Source organism: Pleurodeles waltl, chromosome 11 (genome assembly GCF_031143425.1).
Source record: "Pleurodeles waltl isolate 20211129_DDA chromosome 11, aPleWal1.hap1.20221129, whole genome shotgun sequence".
NCBI lineage: Eukaryota > Metazoa > Chordata > Amphibia > Caudata > Salamandridae > Pleurodeles > Pleurodeles waltl.
In genome coordinates this window covers 87,292,863-87,312,024 of record NC_090450.1, presented here as the reverse complement: position 1 = coordinate 87,312,024, position 19,162 = coordinate 87,292,863, and the positions used below count along the sequence as shown (strand labels likewise).

At 39.5% G+C, this 19,162-nt stretch overlaps 1 protein-coding gene across 2 annotated transcripts in view; it reads right to left on the bottom strand.

The window, feature by feature from the left end:
- ACAP2 (ArfGAP with coiled-coil, ankyrin repeat and PH domains 2) overlaps positions 1-19,162 on the bottom strand; it is a 333,281-nt gene that overhangs the window by 114,062 nt on the left and 200,057 nt on the right. For both annotated transcript variants that reach the window (XM_069213160.1, XM_069213161.1), the window contains exon 10: positions 7,569-7,681. In XM_069213160.1, the coding sequence (XP_069069261.1) occupies positions 7,569-7,681 (113 nt within the window). The remainder of the gene's footprint in view (positions 1-7,568; positions 7,682-19,162) is intronic.

Genomic DNA, 19,162 nt, shown 5'->3' with positions numbered 1-19,162 from the left:
GGATACAACATTGTACATGGTTAAAAGCCTGCATGAATTGCTTATTCATTGATGTCATTAAATAGGTTGAGATGTCTTCTGACATCTAGCCTGTGACTGGCTCTCTGCACTAAAATACAAGTTTTGGAAGAAATATAAGGCTGATCACTTGATATACCTAAAACTCCCAGAATACCTTCATCAAAAGCAAAGGGTCAAGTCTTCAAGACAATACTGGCCATAAGAAGACTTGTAGGAAAGGCCTTAGCAGATAGTGATTAAACCAACAAAAATCAGTAAATAAGCTGCTACAATAATGTTCATCAAATGTATTCTTTAAAGAAACAAATTGGTGTTCCACCAGGCACTAATACTGGCAAAGTGAAACTTGCAACCCTTATTTCTCCTCCACCTGTATTGAGGAACTTTCCTGGAGCAACTGAAAAGAAAGGCAAGGACAATCCTAGGAAGAGGACAGCAGGTTTCTGAACAATTTTCTAATATAAAGAGCTCATATCAATTCTGTGGCACAGACAGTGCAGAGGGACGTTTGACATCTGTTATCAAACACAGCCATTAAGAGGCTTATGTTTAAGATACTTTGCGTGGCAGCAAGGCCCAATATTCTTTTTGTCAAGCATTTTGTAATACAAACCAAAAAGGATGGTCAGATCTGCACATTTCACTGTTTTATTATATCTAGGATGCGTAAATTATGGACTGGAGGCAAAACTTTCTTTGTTCAGGCCAAAAGCTTACACGAGGCAAACACTTAACTCTTGGGGGTTGCTATAAAAAAGTCTGACCATTATCTAAATACGTTGAGTATTTTACTGAATACTAGAGCAGTGAGGGTTGTTTCTCCATACAGACCAAAGAATGTAGAGAACCTAGTGATCACAAATAAACTAAAATAAAACAAACACGATACAACTTCTGATCTCTAAAGAAGCACATCAATCAACCACATGCCATTAGAGGGTGCAAATTAATAAACAGGCTTCCATCAAGGCATTCTCTGGAGAGCCCCAGAACACTGAAAGACCAGAAGAGCCAAATGCACCTACAGAGACAGAGTTTTGGATTTCTCTTAAAACATTTCTTGGCTCCTGAAGTGTCTAATAAGTTGCCGAACAAAGGAAACTGGATTATGGTGGCTGTAGAGTTAGCCCTATCAGTGTGGGATATCTACTGCCACGAACTGGAAACTCAACTGGTCCAGCTAAAGCATTATGTGGCTTTCCCGGATGCTGAAACTGATAAAAGTGTGTTAGTAACTGACCCAGATATATGAAATATGAAATGTGTTCTGAAAGTTGAGAAAGGTAAGAAAAAAAATCGTTTTTTCTGTGCTGCTTCCCCACAACTAAAGTGATGGGACTCCTTAGCATTTCAGAAAACAAACTTGTACAACCACTGATTAAGACAATTCTTCGAAGTCTACAGTGAAAGAGAATGTGGTCATGGGCATGAGGGGGGAAAGGATGCTAGTGGTCCAAGCACTCAAAAGTGCATCCTAAGCAAGACACCACAGAAGAACTAGTAAATACCACCTCTAGATTCCTGGAAGCCACTGACCTGTAACATGTGAGGAAGTTGAGGTAAGTGCACAAGTAAGATGCTGGGCATGAAACACCAAAAAAGCTACCAGATTTTCAAGTAAGACTTTGAGAAAATCTAAGAGCTAGATCAAAGCACGTTTTGCATTGAGGGAAATGTACCAAGCATAGAAGATTGTAGGAATGTACATGTGAAACCGGACCAAAATCAGGTCCACAGGCACTATCGGCCTTAAATTTCGTGAACAATTTCATTTGTGGGGAAAAATGTACTCTGGTTTCAAGACGTAAAGGAACACAATATGTCATAGGTTTGGGCGACTAGACAGAGATATGACTATTTATAGTTTGGCAGACAGGTATTGCATCACAAACGTAACCGATACCCCGTCCACATTATTGCAAGTGCATTAAGAAATGATAGCTTTGTAATATGTTGGACAGAATATCCGTCATGTTTGTGGAGTACCGGTCGATATATCTCTAAATCAGTTATCTATTATGATAGAGGGCTAACACTATCTGACAAGTTTCACCGTGAAGCATCACAAGCTGGGGGTTCATTTCAAATGCTGCTTAACTTATTCCTATTAATAACTACCAATCTATCTCCACAACTGAGGGTATCAAAGAACATTAAACTATAATGAAACCTGGGACACTATTACCTGCATGCCCCGGTTACAATTGGCTGAGACACTTCTCATGCACTGCAAGTAAATCTTATTTTTAGGTGTAGTTAATAATGAAATTTCTCATGCCAAAGAAGATCAGTTAAATGCAAGAGAGAAGCTGATTGGTACCTGATGCGATCTGGATTTTTCCTGTCATGTGAAAAAATGGGGTAGGATTAAAACATTCTGGAAAGGAGGAAAAGGAAGGAAAATGCAAAACAGGAAAAATAAGCAAAGTAGGGTGAAATGAAAACCCAGCAAGAAATAAAGGCCAAAGCCAGAGTACTTGCATACACTTGATCCACTCAAAAATAAACATTGCATACAAATTCATATTTTTGGTGCGCCAGAAATGGGTGAAACATTTTGTAACATTTGCAAATACTGATTATTCATGGAAGAAAAAGCTATGAACACATGGATGCGCATAAGTGTGTACACAAGCAATAATACAATAAGTACTGATACAGTCAGTATAATGTATACATTTTTAAATCTACTTGTGTGTATGTACATGTGCAAATGTGATAAGTGTAACATGCTATTACCATTCCTGAGTGAGGGGAGAAGACAAAAGGTGGAGCTTCTTGTTGGACGTGATTAGGGGTTAGCGGAGCAAAATCGTCTGCCCTTGATGTCGGGCTAAGTCAGCAAACTTCAGATTTGTGAAGGAAGAGTTCAGCTTTCCCAGACCACTGCAGGGAAACATTTTCAGCCAGTGCCACTCAATGTTCTGCCCGTGAGATGCAACTTGTGACTAGAAATTTACCTACTGATTTATTTATAGAATTTATATAACATGAACACAGCCATGTGCGCAGCAGAGAGCTTTACAGACATATATTTAACAGTACAATAAACAAGGGAAGTAGGTAATCAGGGAAGAATCATGGTCAGCATAGGATTAGAGAGGAGCAGAGAGTGTCCAGAAGAAATAATTTATGGATAAGGTCCGACTAGGTGAGTTTTCAGTTACTTCTGAAGTGGCGAAAGCTCTTATTAGTCTTCAGTCTTTAGGATGGTTGTTCGTGAATCTAAGGCCCATTATGAGAACGACTGGTCCACGGGTCTTTGATTTTTTTTTTTTACTTTTGGTATTTCCAGTAGCATGAGAAATTGGCTCCTGGTACTTTTCTTCCCTTCAGAGGCCAGAAGTTTGTTATCCATATAAGTGGGCAGAACTTGGTGTATTACTCTTTGGGTGATGCAAGCAATTTTCAAGTGATTAATGGCATCTAAGGGCGGTGGAGGTCTTTCAGAATGGGTATGACGTAATCTGATTTTTCTGCACTTTTAACAAGTCTAGCAGCCACGTGTAGGATGGCCGTGAAAGGGGCAAGGTTAGCCCTGGGAGGTACACATGTAGGACACTACAACCGTAAATGAGATACTATGAGGACTTAAGCAGTGGTCCTGAGATTTTTCGGGTGTGATGGACGGTGAAAATCTCTTAAGTTGGTGAAGTGGGAAAGATGCAGTTTTTGTTAGAATGAGTATATGTTTGCGACTCAAATGCTAATAATTGAGGATGAGTCCTAAAAAAATAGCAAAGAGTACTAGAGGTGGTGTGAAGTACAGGTCAGTAGGATTCTGATGCCAGGGATGAACGTGAGGGGGATAGGAGTGATCTGCGAGAGTAACAAGAGTAATTTAGTTTTAAAGCGGTTACGTTTAAAGGGGAAAGTGTTATTCCATTTGGTTTTCCAAGTACATTTTGAGGGTATAGATCGGAAGGGTTTGAAACTTCGAGGTATATGTGGGTACTGTTGGCATAGTGATGAAATGAAGCTCCCATAAGAAGCATAGGGCCATGGGGTTCCATGAAGAGTTTAAATAGAAGAAGTGATAGGATACATCCTTGGGAGGGAGGGTGGAAATGAAGGTGTTTGGTTTGCAAGGAGTCTTTTGCACGCTATAAGGGATAGGTCTGCTGAGCCACTACTCAGCAGATTTACCAAGCAAGTTCAGGCCATCTGAAGTTCGAACCAGTTAGCGGTTAATTCAAGAATCACAGATCGGCAGAAAGCAACAGGAAAGCAGACCCAAGACACACCTTCTCAGAGCTCTAAAATACCTCGAAGGGTCACTAATACAAGGAGTTTAAGAAAAACTTTGTAGAGTTTGAAAAAAATGAAATGTGAAGTGGCAAGTCCACAAACATTGCACATCCTAAGGTAGGATAACCATCCCACAGCAGTAGTAAAAAAACAAATAAAAAAAAACTATGATACTCAACAGAATTACATATTTGTGTTTTGCATGGTGTTTTTGAAATTAAGAAAGAAAACCCATTAACAAAATCCTGAATATAAATAGTTAAATATGTGCAGTGAGATAAAGTCAATACACAGGCCTTTCGAGATTGGAACCAGTCTTTCTTCTGTGAACCCTAAAATGGAATCTTTGAGGCAGTAGACTGTGATTCTTCCAATTAGGTTGTTACGATATATATATATATATATATATATATATATATATATATATATATATATATATATATATATATATATATATATATATATGAGAGAGAGAGAGAAAAACTTGAGTCTGTTTTTTTTCCAAACTATTAGAATATTCAAGTGTGTGTAGTGTTTCAAACAGTTGGATTATTGCAAGCGGTTTTAGCCTCCTTTAAAAATAACATTTACTATGGTTTGAATTATTTCACTTCGCACACAATAAGTAATTGGATTTATATATTGCTTACTACCCCTGACGAGGCTTTGGATCACTTTTGAGCGAGTAGCACGCTACTCCTGAACCTAAAAGGATTAGTGGTGGATTAGTAGAAGGAAATAGGAGTATACTATTAGAGTTAATGTAGGGAGGTATGAGTTAATTTGGGCGGAGGGCTTGTGAACCGGTTAGTTGGATTGAATAGAATAATGGAGGGATGAAAGAGGGAAGAATCCTGAAAGTGTTAATTGGGAGATCACAGAAGCAAGATAAGGTTTGAGATGACTAAAGAGGAGATGGAGGGTAGGAGGGAATAATCCATAGAAATAGATCAGGGAAATCGTAGTAGTAAAATGGTTAAGGATGAGTCAAAGGAGAGATACATGAGGGAGTATTTAGTAGGATTGTTTGGGAGATAACAGTAGTAAACTGAGGTTTAGGGTGAGCCAGGAAGGGCAGAGGAGGGGAGATCATAGTAGGAGAATGGGGTTTGAATGAGTCAGGGAGTGGAGATAGAGAATAGATTGATATAGGTACAAGGTGAGGACAAGACTAAGTAATGCATTGGAGAGAGTTAATTTTTCCCTCTTTTTTTCTCTTGTACAGTAAGACTGAAGTAATAAATATATAGATACATGATTACATAGTATATGTAAATGCTAAATGGCTAACACCTGTGACATACATTAATTCTTGGAGCAAAGAAGAGGTCTGGTTCATTGTCTTCAATCACCTTTGCAACTGGCACTGGCTTGATCATATTCTTCTCATCCTTGACATTTGGCTCCAGCATGGGGCCCTTAGACAATGTCAGAGGAGTTTAGCATTGCATTATCAGTGACTTCGAGGTGAGCTGGTGGTTGTGCCCAGTGGGCCGAGTCCTACTTGTCTCATGTAACATACCCTCAACCTCAAAGCCTCTGAGTATGTAAGTTCCCCCATGAAATATCTTTTTGGCTTAATGCACCACTTTATGTTCTGTTGGTGTTGCTCACAGGCAAATAGCAGTGTCTTTGGAACACATAATCACATCTGAAAGACCCTCAAATGATACCTTGTCCATTGTCACTCCATAGACAATTCACAATATCTTAACGAAGACTCAAAGGAGGAAATCTGCATGTCTGAAAAGAAGGCAGTGAAAGAATAGAACAATAATTTGCCAGAGATGCTCCCTCCTAAAGTGGACCTAATTTAAAAAAAAATAAAGTTGTCATCAGTGTGGATGGTGCTAAAATGACAGAAGGAAAATGTGGTCTATTATATCTGAGCAACGTAAGACAAAAACGGGTGCCATGTGACACAAAAGTATGCAAAGAAAAAAGATACCAAATGAGGACTAAACTGATCAGTGTTTAATGCAGAGACCTAAGAAGTGGCATTATCACTTACAGGGACAAACTTTCGCAGTTATCTGTCCACTTTGAGGCATTTGTGTCAAATCATCAAATATGAAAGTTGAGTATAGAAGCAGTTGCACCCTAGCAACACTGCTAGGTGTCACTGAATGGGGGACTTGCCGCTTGAGAACTGCCAGACAAAATGTGTTTGAGAATTTACGTTGTTATTGGTCATTCCATTTAGCCCTTTCCTCTGTATTTGGTGACGTCTGAAACTTGCACATTTTCTTATTTGTTCTTATTCGCATAACTATAAAGTTACAATGTGCATTATAACTTTGAGTGAAGCTCAACTTATATGCACCGCCTTTGTTTCACCTTGACACTCCACTGTGTAAAATCTTTACTAAAATGGATTTTCAAGCAAAGTAGCCACACCTATTATGTAGAAAGGACCTTGTGTGCATTCATACTGTGTTAGCATCCATCCATCTGCAAGCTTCTCTGCCACTGACTGCTATGGAAGACAGCAAAATTCACAGGTGAGTGCTTGATGTTTTTGCCTTTTGAAGTATATTCCCTGTGTGTCTCTATAACCTACAGAGCGTTCTGGTATGAAACAGTATAGTGAGTAACGCAGGTACCTTCAGCGCAGGGGGGTCCCCCAACCCACGGGACTCCCAACCCTTCAATTAGGGCCCTATTTCACCCAAGATCAATAAATATCTGTGAAATATGGGAGACTCGTGCGGCTCCTTATTGCATTATGCAGGTGCGCCTTAACATTTTGCATTACACCACTGGGCATAGGCTAGGCGATGCAGAAGTCTTGGTCATCAAGAACGGGAGCATGGATAGTTGAAAGCCGATGCCTGTGAGTGAAGAGCAGTGTTTAAAATGGGGCAGTTGGATAGAGGAAGGGAAGGAAAAGTGGGTGAGACAAATAAAATGGGGAGATAAAGGAGTGAAAATGCGAATAGAGAGGAAATGACAAGATGGCAATAGGTGTGTTCACTGAGGGGTGTATGCAAGCGTTTAAAGCAAGGTGTAAGCATTTGACCCATTTTGATTCTATAAACATGGACTTCTTCCACAAGGGAGGCCCAAGTGACATCTGAAAATACTCCACGAAAAAAAAAAAAATCACATTTGCAGAAAATTTCTGGTTATACTGTTGATTAACTGATGAGTGCACAAGATATTCAAGCAATCAGAATGGCTGTATTACAATTATATCTAATTATAGTAGAACTGTAATTTACCGCTATTAAATCTTGTGTTATTAAAGTATGTGCTTTGAATCTTCCAGCTTACATCATAGAAAGTCTTAAATTAATTACCTGTTCCAAGTTTTAAAGGCATTACTGGCCCTCTTAAAGAGATATCCTTCCATTACAATGCCATTAGCCGCATCAACATTGTATTCAAGCCTGGGATCATCGTTGGTGAAATCCTAGCATAAAAAATGTCACTTTTAACACAAAATATTTTAAAATATACACACTATGTCACATTTTGAAGAGGTCTGACTGTTAATAAAAAATATTACAGTCACAAATACATGAGAGTAAAACATCTACGAGAGATACCATTGCATTGGAGGAAACTTCGATTGGTCAGGCTAGCAGAAAAGGGAGTTCAGCCACCTTCATAATTAGCGAGCAAGCAATATGACTTTGCTCGATTGCCTGGTAAGTGAGTAAGCAGGGCAGGAGAAGTCTAGAAAAAAGGAATGAAGTAGAAGATATAAAACATGATTTATTATGTGAGTGACTAAAGGGAACGTGGGCAGATAATGGGAATGAATAGAGCGATATGTCCTGGGACATGACATTGTGCCGAAGAAGAAAAGTGGCATTTTCTACCAGGACCTCCTGAAGGCCTCTGGCCTTGCATGAGCTCAAGTCCCCTCTAAACATTTAGGATGGCAGCTCATGGAACAGATATTATAAAGGGTTGAAGAGATATCAAGGAGCTAAACATTACTGAGAAGGATACGGGTTGCAACCAAGGAATTTTAACAGTCACGTAAATATATATTTCATACAAAAGTTGAATACTGGACAGAGAAATAAAGAGAAATCCATTACATAATTCGTTTTTGCAAATTCAGAGAGACCGTTTGTCTGTGGCCACTAAAATATTTGAAAGGATTGTACAGACAAATGAGAAGCATCACATTTGTCAGGTGTTGCATTTATTCAAAGCACTTACAGAACTAACAAGATAGAAGCCTAACTCTCTGGGTACAAATAATTGAAATACTTATATTGGAATGAACTCTTCTTCACATGCTGAATTACCATAGGTTATATTCATCATTTGATAACGACAACTGTGCTTTTTATAATGATAACTTGTTACAATAATTGTGTGGTTCATAGAAATAAAAAACACTTGCCAGTTTGGAAAATGATCATTTTGGTCTACTGCGTTGAAATGCAATGCCTCCTTAAAATGTGACATACCATGACCCAACAAATCAAGCAAAGGGCCACATGGGGCGGTCAGTCATACCCAATGGGAGGCATTCATTAATGATTCATTTATGCCTTCATTCTCTTTTGTGATACACTTAAGCAATAGTATCCAGGTGGGTGGGCCCTCCTGGGTAGTTATTCACCACAGTGGAGTCAGAGGGCTGGGGGCAAACTATATAGGCGTGCCCTCACTTTCAGATATTGCTACTGTAGTTAAATCTCTTGACATTTGTGGTGTGTTGTGCCAATGTATTTATTAGATTATATATTTTAGCATTTTACTATGTCGGTGGAACGATGAATTAAGCATATCAGTTGTTTTTGGTGATTAGGTGTTACTTTGACTGCCCCTAGAGCATACTAAACAGGCAATAAAAACTTTTAGGCAGGTAAAACAATTTTTTTTGGTGCCAGACTTATTTCCGGATTTCGAGTCATCTTTAAAGTGATTTAATCATCTGTAAAATGTTGATCCCTGTTGGGATTTGATGGACCATCTTTGACAGAAAACAGTTTCTTATAATGATTTTCCATGGGAATTATCTTCAGCAGGCCGCAAAACTAAAAGGTGGATCATTTGCTGTAATCTCAGGAATACCTTTCTCATCCGTCTCATAACAATGTTGAGTGAATAATTTCGTCAAACAGCAGCAGAAGTATGTCAGCTGATTCTATAGTGTTCTACTGTGAGCGTGGTTACAGATTTCTAATAAACAAAGAGAGCGCTAACATTCTATATTCAAGACAAAGGTGAGCTACGCCCAAATCCCATGTTACTAGAACAGAAACTGTTAAATTTAAAGCACATTCCACTAAGCAGGCAGTAGAAAATTAGTAAAATAATGAGTTTAATTGTATTACTTTTTGATAATGAGGTAGATTAAAAAGTGACTGTTTTCAAAAACGTGGGGGCAAAAATGAATATTAGTAAATTATGCCATGGTATGATCTAAAAGGTTAACAATAGTTAATAACTAGAGAGATCTTCAGATGTACATGTACATGAACAGCATCACTTTCCAACACCAGTGCCCTCATGCTTTACTTCACCTGAAATGTGTACGTTTTGAAAGACTTTGGATTTTTTTTCATATTTTTTTTTTTTTTACAATAGTAAATACAGTAGTACATATAGAGATGCAATAAACAGCTAGAGTAGAGGAATATACTTCCTAATAAGCTTTAACCTTAAGATTGCTTTAAAATCAATCATCATCTACCTATAACAAATATAAGCGAAAAGTACAAGTGATAGAACATTTTCAAACCTTTGCAGAGAAAAACAAATGGGAAAAAAGGAAAGCCCACATACATATTTAGGCATACAATAAAAATAAAAAAAAACTCACCACATGCTTGTGCATTTGTCTGAAAGATTCAATGCAAAATACATCACTGTGTCATATTTTGTAAGTAATATCAACTGCCATACGATCTCTCAAGGACGGAAAAGCTTTAGGCCCAAAAAAACAATGCAGAATTGGTTAAGGGAGAACCTGAAACATCAGCCAAGATCCTCCAACCACTGTTTACACTGATTTGGGAGGAAGGAAAGTACAAGACAACTAGAACCAAGACATCTTAGGAGCCTTAAATAACTGTAACAACTGGTGTAGAATAATCTTTCTGCCAATCCAGCGGAAAATCGAATTGAAATTAAATTACAGAGCACATATCTAGTGCCATGAACTAGCAGTTGAGAACAGGCAAGGACTGATGGTGTGTTGATCCGATCCTCACTCTACACATCAAAGAGCAGAGCACCGAGTGGCAGAGACAACTATACATCAACTTCATTGATTATGAGAAAGTCTTTTGACAGTATCCACCCTGACAGCCTTTGACATATAGAGAGAGCCTATGGCATACTACAGCAGATAATTCTTCCCATCACGAGCTTCTATAATTTCACCTGCAAGGTGGCAAATAAGAGAGTATAGCTTTGAAGTCTAGACCAGTGTGAGACACGGATGCATGATGTCAGTGATCATCTTCAATCTAATCATCGACTGAGTGATATACTTTCTTTTAGAAATCAATGATCTTCACAAAAAGTCATCAAAACTGGGCAGTAACTATGACTTGTGTCTCTCTTTCTGTCTGTGAAACTACTGAGAAGATTCCAGCTGGCTATGAGTCAAACAATTTCAGCAGTTTAGAATAGCTGAGGTATCTGATTTAAAATCACAATTAAAATTCATACTTGAATAGAAGGCCTGCTATTATGCAATTCAACAACATGGGTATGATACACAGTAGCAACTAGTTGTTAAAATCCTACTATTTAAATTGGATTAGTATTGAGTGTTTGCAGCACGTGTGGCAAGATATTCAGTTTGCAAACCTTCATGTCTCCAGAATAGACCGAAGTTTCATGAATGCTACAGTAGTGGCCTTGTCGTGTACAAAGTAAACACAATTAACTACTGATATAAACCTGTTTGCCAAGGTAAGAGATTTAACAAAATAACTAACCAGACAAAATACAATAATAGCAAAACTGGTTTTAGATCTATCGACTGCCTACCTTAAGATGTGCAGCACTAGAAGATAAACACAATATCACAGCCCTATTAACACTGCGTTATGATCTTCTTTTCAGGGATCCCTGTAGGACAGGAAACATAAACCATGCATTTCACCTTACACCATTGTTGCCTGCTCTCTATGCCATAGAGTTAGAGAAAGACTCCTCATACAGCCAAGAAGTCACTTAAAGGCCTATATTAACAATGGTAACAGATGCCAACACCAGGGAACATATGCTGAGCATTTAACTACACCCTTTTCGTGAATCCACTATCTGCCTCAGAGCTAGAGAGGGTCATCCACACAGCCCATTAATGACTAAGGCGGCTATATAAACAATGGTGACAGTGTTTAAAGTTCTCTCTCCGTGTACCTTGCTTAACTTTCCCGTCTCCTACAAAGAAGATTTTTCACTGTCTTCATGATAAAAAAAACAAGAAAACCACTGCATGTCTTTAACTTGCATGGATTAGCAACATTGTACACAAAATATATATTTGTGTAAATATTCTGAGTATTCAATTTGGTTTTATTTGTATTTTTTTATTTGCTGTACTTTATACAAATGTGTTTTCTTAGATAGGCATTAACGATCTTGCTATCCTTCCTGTCTTCTCTTCCTGGGTACTGCAATGGGGAATGCGTGGGTGGTGGGGAGAGAAGGTTATATCTTTCCATTTGCCCATCATTGAACGTACATGGATGTTTTTTCACTTTTTATTGAAAGGCCTCAGGTGCATATTAGGGCTAAGCACAGAGTATATACTATGTTTAAAATAAAAATATAGGCTTAAACATGAGAAAATATGTTTAGCACACAGGATATTCCCTACTGCAAAGCTATTAATGCTTTTTTTCAGGGAATGTATACCTGAAAATTAGCTGCTCATGTTTGCTATTAGTTTTTATTGTGGTTTGCCAGGCAGCCGTAGCTAGTAAAACACCACATTTAAGTCCATGAAGTGTATCCAAACGTGATTAGGAGAAAATAGAAAAACTAAATAGAGAGTTAATAAAACAAAGAATACAAGTACGTATCTAAGTTTTTAGCTGTAGGAAAAACAGAGGATGAATAATACCAATATGTGTAAAACACATTAAAATTCAATTGCCAATTTCTTACTGTTAATTTCTCAAGCTACGGTTAGATGTAATCAATAAAAAACGATATTGCTAAAAACAAATCACCCGCTCCCATCTGCACCATGACTACAAAAAGAGCAACAAAAGGCCTAGGGCTCAAGGGTGCACAGCATATCATGTAAAGCGGTAAACCTGTAGGTGATATGTTTTAATGGAATGCTAAACCACAAAAACAAATTTAAACAATAAGAAGACATTAACAGGTTACCAATAAAACAAATTTCCTAAAAAGCCAGCAGACTTACCGGATACCACACATAATGAAAACCGTGTAAAAGTTTCATCCTGCCTTTCTTCCCGTGTATTTTCTTTTTCTGCCTGGGAAATAATTTAAAGGGGATCCGGGGAGCCTTGTCCGTTTCTTCCTTAGCCAGAGCAGTAAAACGGTACCACGAGCAATGGAATTGGCACTGTTTGCAGGACTTCAGCAACTTGAGACAAGCGGATCTTATTACTGCAGGGTGAAGATTCATGTTACGAGATGGAAGCGGTGCTTTGACATCATGCTACACTGGTAGGAGCAGTTAACATCATGTCCTTCCCCAAACTGGCGTTATTTCTACCCTGAAATTAACAAGATGTCTCCTGTGATGATCTATTCCTTTTCTACAAAGATAGAAGGAACATGATGCTGGTTTTTCCACTTCCATGCAAAGAAAAATAACTTCTCAAGGCTAGAATTAGCATTGATGAAGCAAAAATAGATGTATAAAAGAGAAGCAGCTGCTAAACATTTAAGGCCCAATCAAACTTTGGCAGTCGATTAGTCTTCCACCAGGGTGATGGAATAATGATTCTGTTGCCCTGGCTGTGGTCCCGACAACCAGAATTCTGAAGTGTCCATTGGTCCGATGGACGTTTGAAGCACTGACAGGAACCACCATCAAGGTGGTTCCCACCAATGTATTTAACTTTGTCGTATGGCTCGGTCAAACATTACAGAGCCGTAGGCAAAGTTAGAAACTCAAAGTGGGATTTTGTTTTTGAAAATAAAGAAATACAATGCCCCCGTTTGCCATAGGAGTTATGCCCCATGTCGAGAGCAGCATTGTGCAGTTTTCACTGCTCCTTACCGCCAGGGTTTTCCTGGCAGTGACAGGCAGTGAAAAACTGACCTGTATGTTTGCCCATCTAAATTAAGTAGGCAGACGTACAGGTCAACCTCCAACGGCCCTTACTCCATTGAGTTGTTGGGGAAGTGTAACCAAGAGGATGGAGTAGCCTCTAAATTACACCAAAGGTTCAGTCATTTAAATCAGGCAGGCTGACCATTATGTTGGCGGAAAAGGTACTCCATCGATTTTGTGTCGGCGTACCCCTTCTGCAACATATGAATCAGGTCCTTAACATGGAAGGAGGAATTTGTCATCAGTTTCCAACAGCAAAATTATATAGGTGTCTCCCTGCATTACACTACAAAAACAGATTACATGAATAAAAAAAACCTTTAGAAACAACTCTACTGAAGAGGCGAAAAATAAAAACTTTGCCCACAACCTAGAAAATACAATTAAGTAATGAACAACATCATAAGACGTTGTTTAGGGTTTGGAAGATGGGATACTCCATTATGAACGTGGAGGGTGCCCAGTCCGCGGTATTACAAGTGCATTATGCCTAATACAGCGGACAGGATATCTGTCATGTTTTTGACACAGTACCCCATCCACCTAACACGAAGGGCCTCATTATGAGTCTGGCGTTCACTAGACCGCCACATTACAACCCTGGCAGTCAGGCTGCTAAGGAGCCCGCAGCTCCCTAGGATCAGAGATCCTGGCGGTCTAGTAGTGTTGGGGTCCAAATCTAGCAGGGATTATAAACCCCACCCCCCCCAGCCCAGGACCATTGCAATGTTCACTGTCTGATTTGCATTGCCTCCGGCTTGATTAAGAGGCAGAGGTAATGCTATAGGCAGTTTCCCATTTAGGCCAGTGGGCGGAAACCTAGCAGAAAATTCTTAATGGGGCCAAACAGGGAGTTAGCCACTATGGCAGAAATCTCCTCGTCGAAAGTTCGGCGGATGGTGTAAATCGTCCGCCAAACTCCTAATCAGCCCCCTAGTAAAGCCCATAGTCCATGATAGCATTTATCATTATTTAATTATTTTCAATTTTTATTTTACACTTTTCCAAACATAGAAATAAATAACAAAATAAAATACCTCTACTTTCTTGTATGCAATCAACAAGCAACGATTCTAACCAGTTACTCTGCTGAAAAATCACCTCTATCCAAACAGTTAAATTACCTTCAGGGGACAAAAAATCTTAGCAAACATCTAAGAATGAGATTTTGGAAAAATAATAAAAAGAATCTGCGTAGGACTCGACCAGGCATCATTATGAAAAACCTCTTTACATTCTACATTTTGAACAGTTTCTAGGATGCTTACAAGGTCAATTAAACCAACCAGTTTTTGGGTTGGTATCTAATATTTTACATTCATGCTTTGATAGCAGAGAAAATGAGTCATCCACCCAAAGAGAACTAAAGATAAAAAACAATTAAGGGGGAGACTGCTCGAAGTGGTGCAATTAAATAGGAAAACTGTCCTTATCGAAGAAACTCCTATAATCATGGGATTTTACAGTCAAACTAGATTTCCATTCTTTTTGCACTGAAGGCCGATACGGAGTGAGCTGTGCCCTCCCCCATACGTTTGATGCAGGTTTCACTTTCAGTTCTAATAGCCAGCGAGAACAAAACATGCCCGCAAGTTAGGCTAGGTACCAGAATTGGTAGCCTGACGGAATCCATGGTACATTACTAAAATGCAGTTTTTGGTGGGATCCTGGGGAAAAGTAATCAATGCCAGTGGCTGATATCCTTCTTTGTTTTATATTTTAGTGGCGCCCTTTTTACAGGGGGGTTATTTTTGGAGCATATTTGTTCTCCTCTATCCAGTTGGTCTACATGTTTCAGCTGTTTTTTTTTTTTTTACTCCCTGTGAGTCACCTGGCTTTCGTCAGTATCAGCAGGATCCCAGATGAATACCTCAGTCAATATGGTGAGATTGTTTTAATTATACTCAGATGTGTCGCTCATGCACACATTAACATTCCGGAATTTCCGAATAGTTACGTTGCACCCTGCGTATCTACATCTATGGAAACAGGAATGACAGGAGCTGTCAAATAAACTCATTATGTTTCATGTGTTGGTAAGTCATTCAATGCACACTGTGCTATTAGCAAATACTCATTGTGCACAGCTACTTGCTTCAGACTTCAAGATTCAGTCTCAAAACAAGATTATCAAAGAAAACCTAGTGTCCCAATCTACCCGTTACACTTATCACCCCTAAACCCGTGGTGAAAATGTAAAAATAACATTCCATGCTTAAAGGGCTGGTGAATGTGTTATACCGTCACAAAACTGAACTTTTGTTTCAGTCAGGTGGGCCATGTATTAACCCAGCACTCAGTCAGCCAGATAGCACTAATCATGCACTACTAAAGGAATCACTCCAGTGTCAAAGTGTTATCCTATTTTCATGAGATTATCGAAGAAAACCTAGTGTCCCAATCTACCCGTTACACTTATCACCCCTAAACCCGTGGTGAAAATGTAAAAATAACATTCCATGCTTAAAGAGCTGATGAATGTGTTATACCGTCACAAAACTGAACTTTTGTTTCAGTCAGGTGGGCCATGTATTAACCCAGCACTCAGTCAGCCAGATAGCACTAATCATGCACTACTAAAGGAATCACTCCAGTGTCAAAGTGTTATCATATTTCCACGAGCCACTGCAGGTTGCTGTCATTTTACCCACATTTAGCTTCAACGTATCTTACCCCATATGATGTTATAGACAGGTTAGAAGCCAGCATCACCCTCTAGATTTAAACAGGTGATGCAAATATGTTGCGATCTTGGAAAAAAATTGGTAGCTCAGTTATGAAGCCAAATGGGTCTTAACTTGAGAGAATCACTGTTATTGGCCAAGAACAACAAACAAGAAGCAGTACAGACGTGGCTCAATGACATGAACCTTGACAGCTTTAAACCCAACTTTAATTGAATGCCAAATCACTTAAATTCACCCTGGACACCTACATCACCCTTTAGAAACATATGGCAAAAAAACACAAATAAAGCCTGGTACCAGCTTTCTTATAAAGAAAGGGAAGCAGTTTCGATTCGAAAGTGACTTAAGAACTGTTGTTCAATCCCTTGTATACTATATCTGGATGCTAGTAACACAGTCCTGCTCCATTGCCTCGCAGACTTGCACCACTAAAGGGCATCCTACACACTGCAGAATGTCCCACCCAGTATAACGTGAAAGGGGTAAAAGGCCTAGTTAATGTCGAGACCCTGTGGAGAAAAAGTATACCCACACAGAAACAAAAGATCATTTTTCTGCTCTCAAGTGTGAGTTGAGTACACTATTTAGTGCAACTGACGTATACACTTTTATGACTTGCTTTTCAAATAACAATTACTCCAAACAAAAAATTAATTATGTTGTGTAAAAAAAACATAAGAGGAAAGGCTGAAAACTGATATGGCTGGTAGAGGAGAAGAGAAACAGTCACCAAGGAAGCCTATCAGCGAAGAGGAAGCATCTTAAATCAATTTAGGAAGGAGGCAGGATGTCTGGCTTTTTAAATGTTAAATGAATGCCTGGAGCCCATAGTGCTCCGATGCATTCTGAAGTATTCAAATAGGTTACAAATTATCTTTATTATTTTGCTACAACTCGCAAAAGTACTAATATTTCACACACACAAGTTGTTTCTGTACAATATGTAGCCATTACAGGTCCAAACACGGAAAAAAACAAACACCCATATTTACGATGGTAGTAGTTTTTAGAAGTTATTTCCAAATGGTTAATGCTCAGCATTAGGAAAGTTATTAAATGTTTTACCTGCAGCGAGGCCTGGCAGAAGGCAAAGAGGAAAAAAGCAAAACAGATGAGTATAAAATGGAAAAGGAGCTTAACTAAAGTATACATTCAAAGAAGAAAAAAGTAGTGAATTCAAAATAGAAAATTATAATTACCTCAATTGCTATTTGTATTTCTTTCTACGCAGATCATTGGTTGAGATAAGGAAACAACAGTATCTCAACCCCAAACAAATAAAGTTGCAAAACAGTTTTGTAGTTCACAGTTGTATTACGTATCTACAAGAGTCAATTCACTTTAACTGTATTTTGTTTTCTTAACTCAAGGAAGACCCCAAAAGATGTGTAAAATCTGAAGATATTCAGTTCATAATATTATTTTTTTAACCTCACATACTTATAACCAAAATTCGAAATCAAAATGTTTTTTCATCACAATTTAGCTGTAATGCAAAACACGTATTAATTAACGGAACTGGATCTCTTTAAATTCAATTACAATGCTTCCAAATCTCTGCTTGAAGACATGCATTGTTGTAAAGAACGAAAATATATTTTAGCACACTAAAAAAACACACTTCCTTTGAGGACAGGTGTGGACTCATACATAAAATTACATTAGAATCTTCCCATTTTAAGCCAAAGCAAACTAGGAACAAGAGTTTTTTTTTCAAGGACAAAAACAACAAAGTACTTTCTAATCGAACCAGGCATCAGCTCTGAAAATGCCATCCAAAAGGCAGCATTTGCAAACGGCATGGAGAGTTGATCAAGATGCCTAGCTTTTGAGATATCAGTCACCACCGGAGGAGCCTGATGAATAGGCAGTAGAGGGTTTAGAGGCATAGCTTAATGCAGTGGTTCCCAACCTGTGGTCCGGGGACCCCTGGGGGTCCGCGAAGCCTTCTCAGGGGGTCCGCGAGAGCCTAGAAAATTAAAAAATATGAACAAATATTGACAATTTAGGTCCCCAGCTTCCAGTAATGACTCAGGCGGGGGTCCCCGGATTTCCATTATGATTCAGTGGGGGTCCCTGGGTTCCATTAATGTTAAAGTGGGGGTCCTTAGAAATCAAAAGGTTGGGAACCACTGGCTTAATGGGACAAATAAAAGCAGAAAAGAAGAGATGCTCTGAATTCCTTCATAAGTTCCATACACAAGCTAAATGAACAAGTTACTTACCTTCAGTGACAAAAAATATGGTAGACACACATTCAAGTTGCAGATTCTTTACCTTATAATTTCCCTCAGGTGTCAGAGATTTTTCTTCGAGCAGTACCCTGCTTCGGTCGACATTGCGTCTGTCGTAAGCATCGTGGTTGCCGTGATGACGTTGTGGTCGTATATAGGTGCCACCTGGTGCGCTGACATCAGTTTCTTTTCACGACTTTCCATGCCAGAAGCTCAGAGCCATGAAGAACACTGAGGGGGTCATTCTGACCCTAGCGGTAAAAACCGCCAGGGCCAACGACCGCGGGAGCACCGCCAACAGGCTGGCGGTGCTCCCTTGGGCATTCTGACCGCTGCGGTACAGCCGCGGCCAGAAACGGAAAACCGGCGGCGTACCGCCGGTTCTCCGCTGCCCTGGGGAATCCTCCATGGCGGCGCAGCTTGCTGCGCCGCCATGGGGATTCCGAGCCCCATACCGCCATCCTGTTCCTGGCGGTTTTGGCCGCCAGGAACAGGATGGCAGTATGGGGTGTCGTGGGGCCCCTGGGGGCCCCTGCAGTGCCCATGCCAATGGCATGGGCACTGCAGGGGCCCCCGTAACAGGGCCCCACCAAGATTTTCAGTGTCTGCCATGCAGACACTGAAAATAGCGACGGGTGCTACTGCACCCGTCGCACCCCTTCCACTCCGCCGGCTCCATTCGGAGCCGGCATCCTCATGGAAGGGTGTTTCCCGCTGGGCTGGCGGGTGGCCTT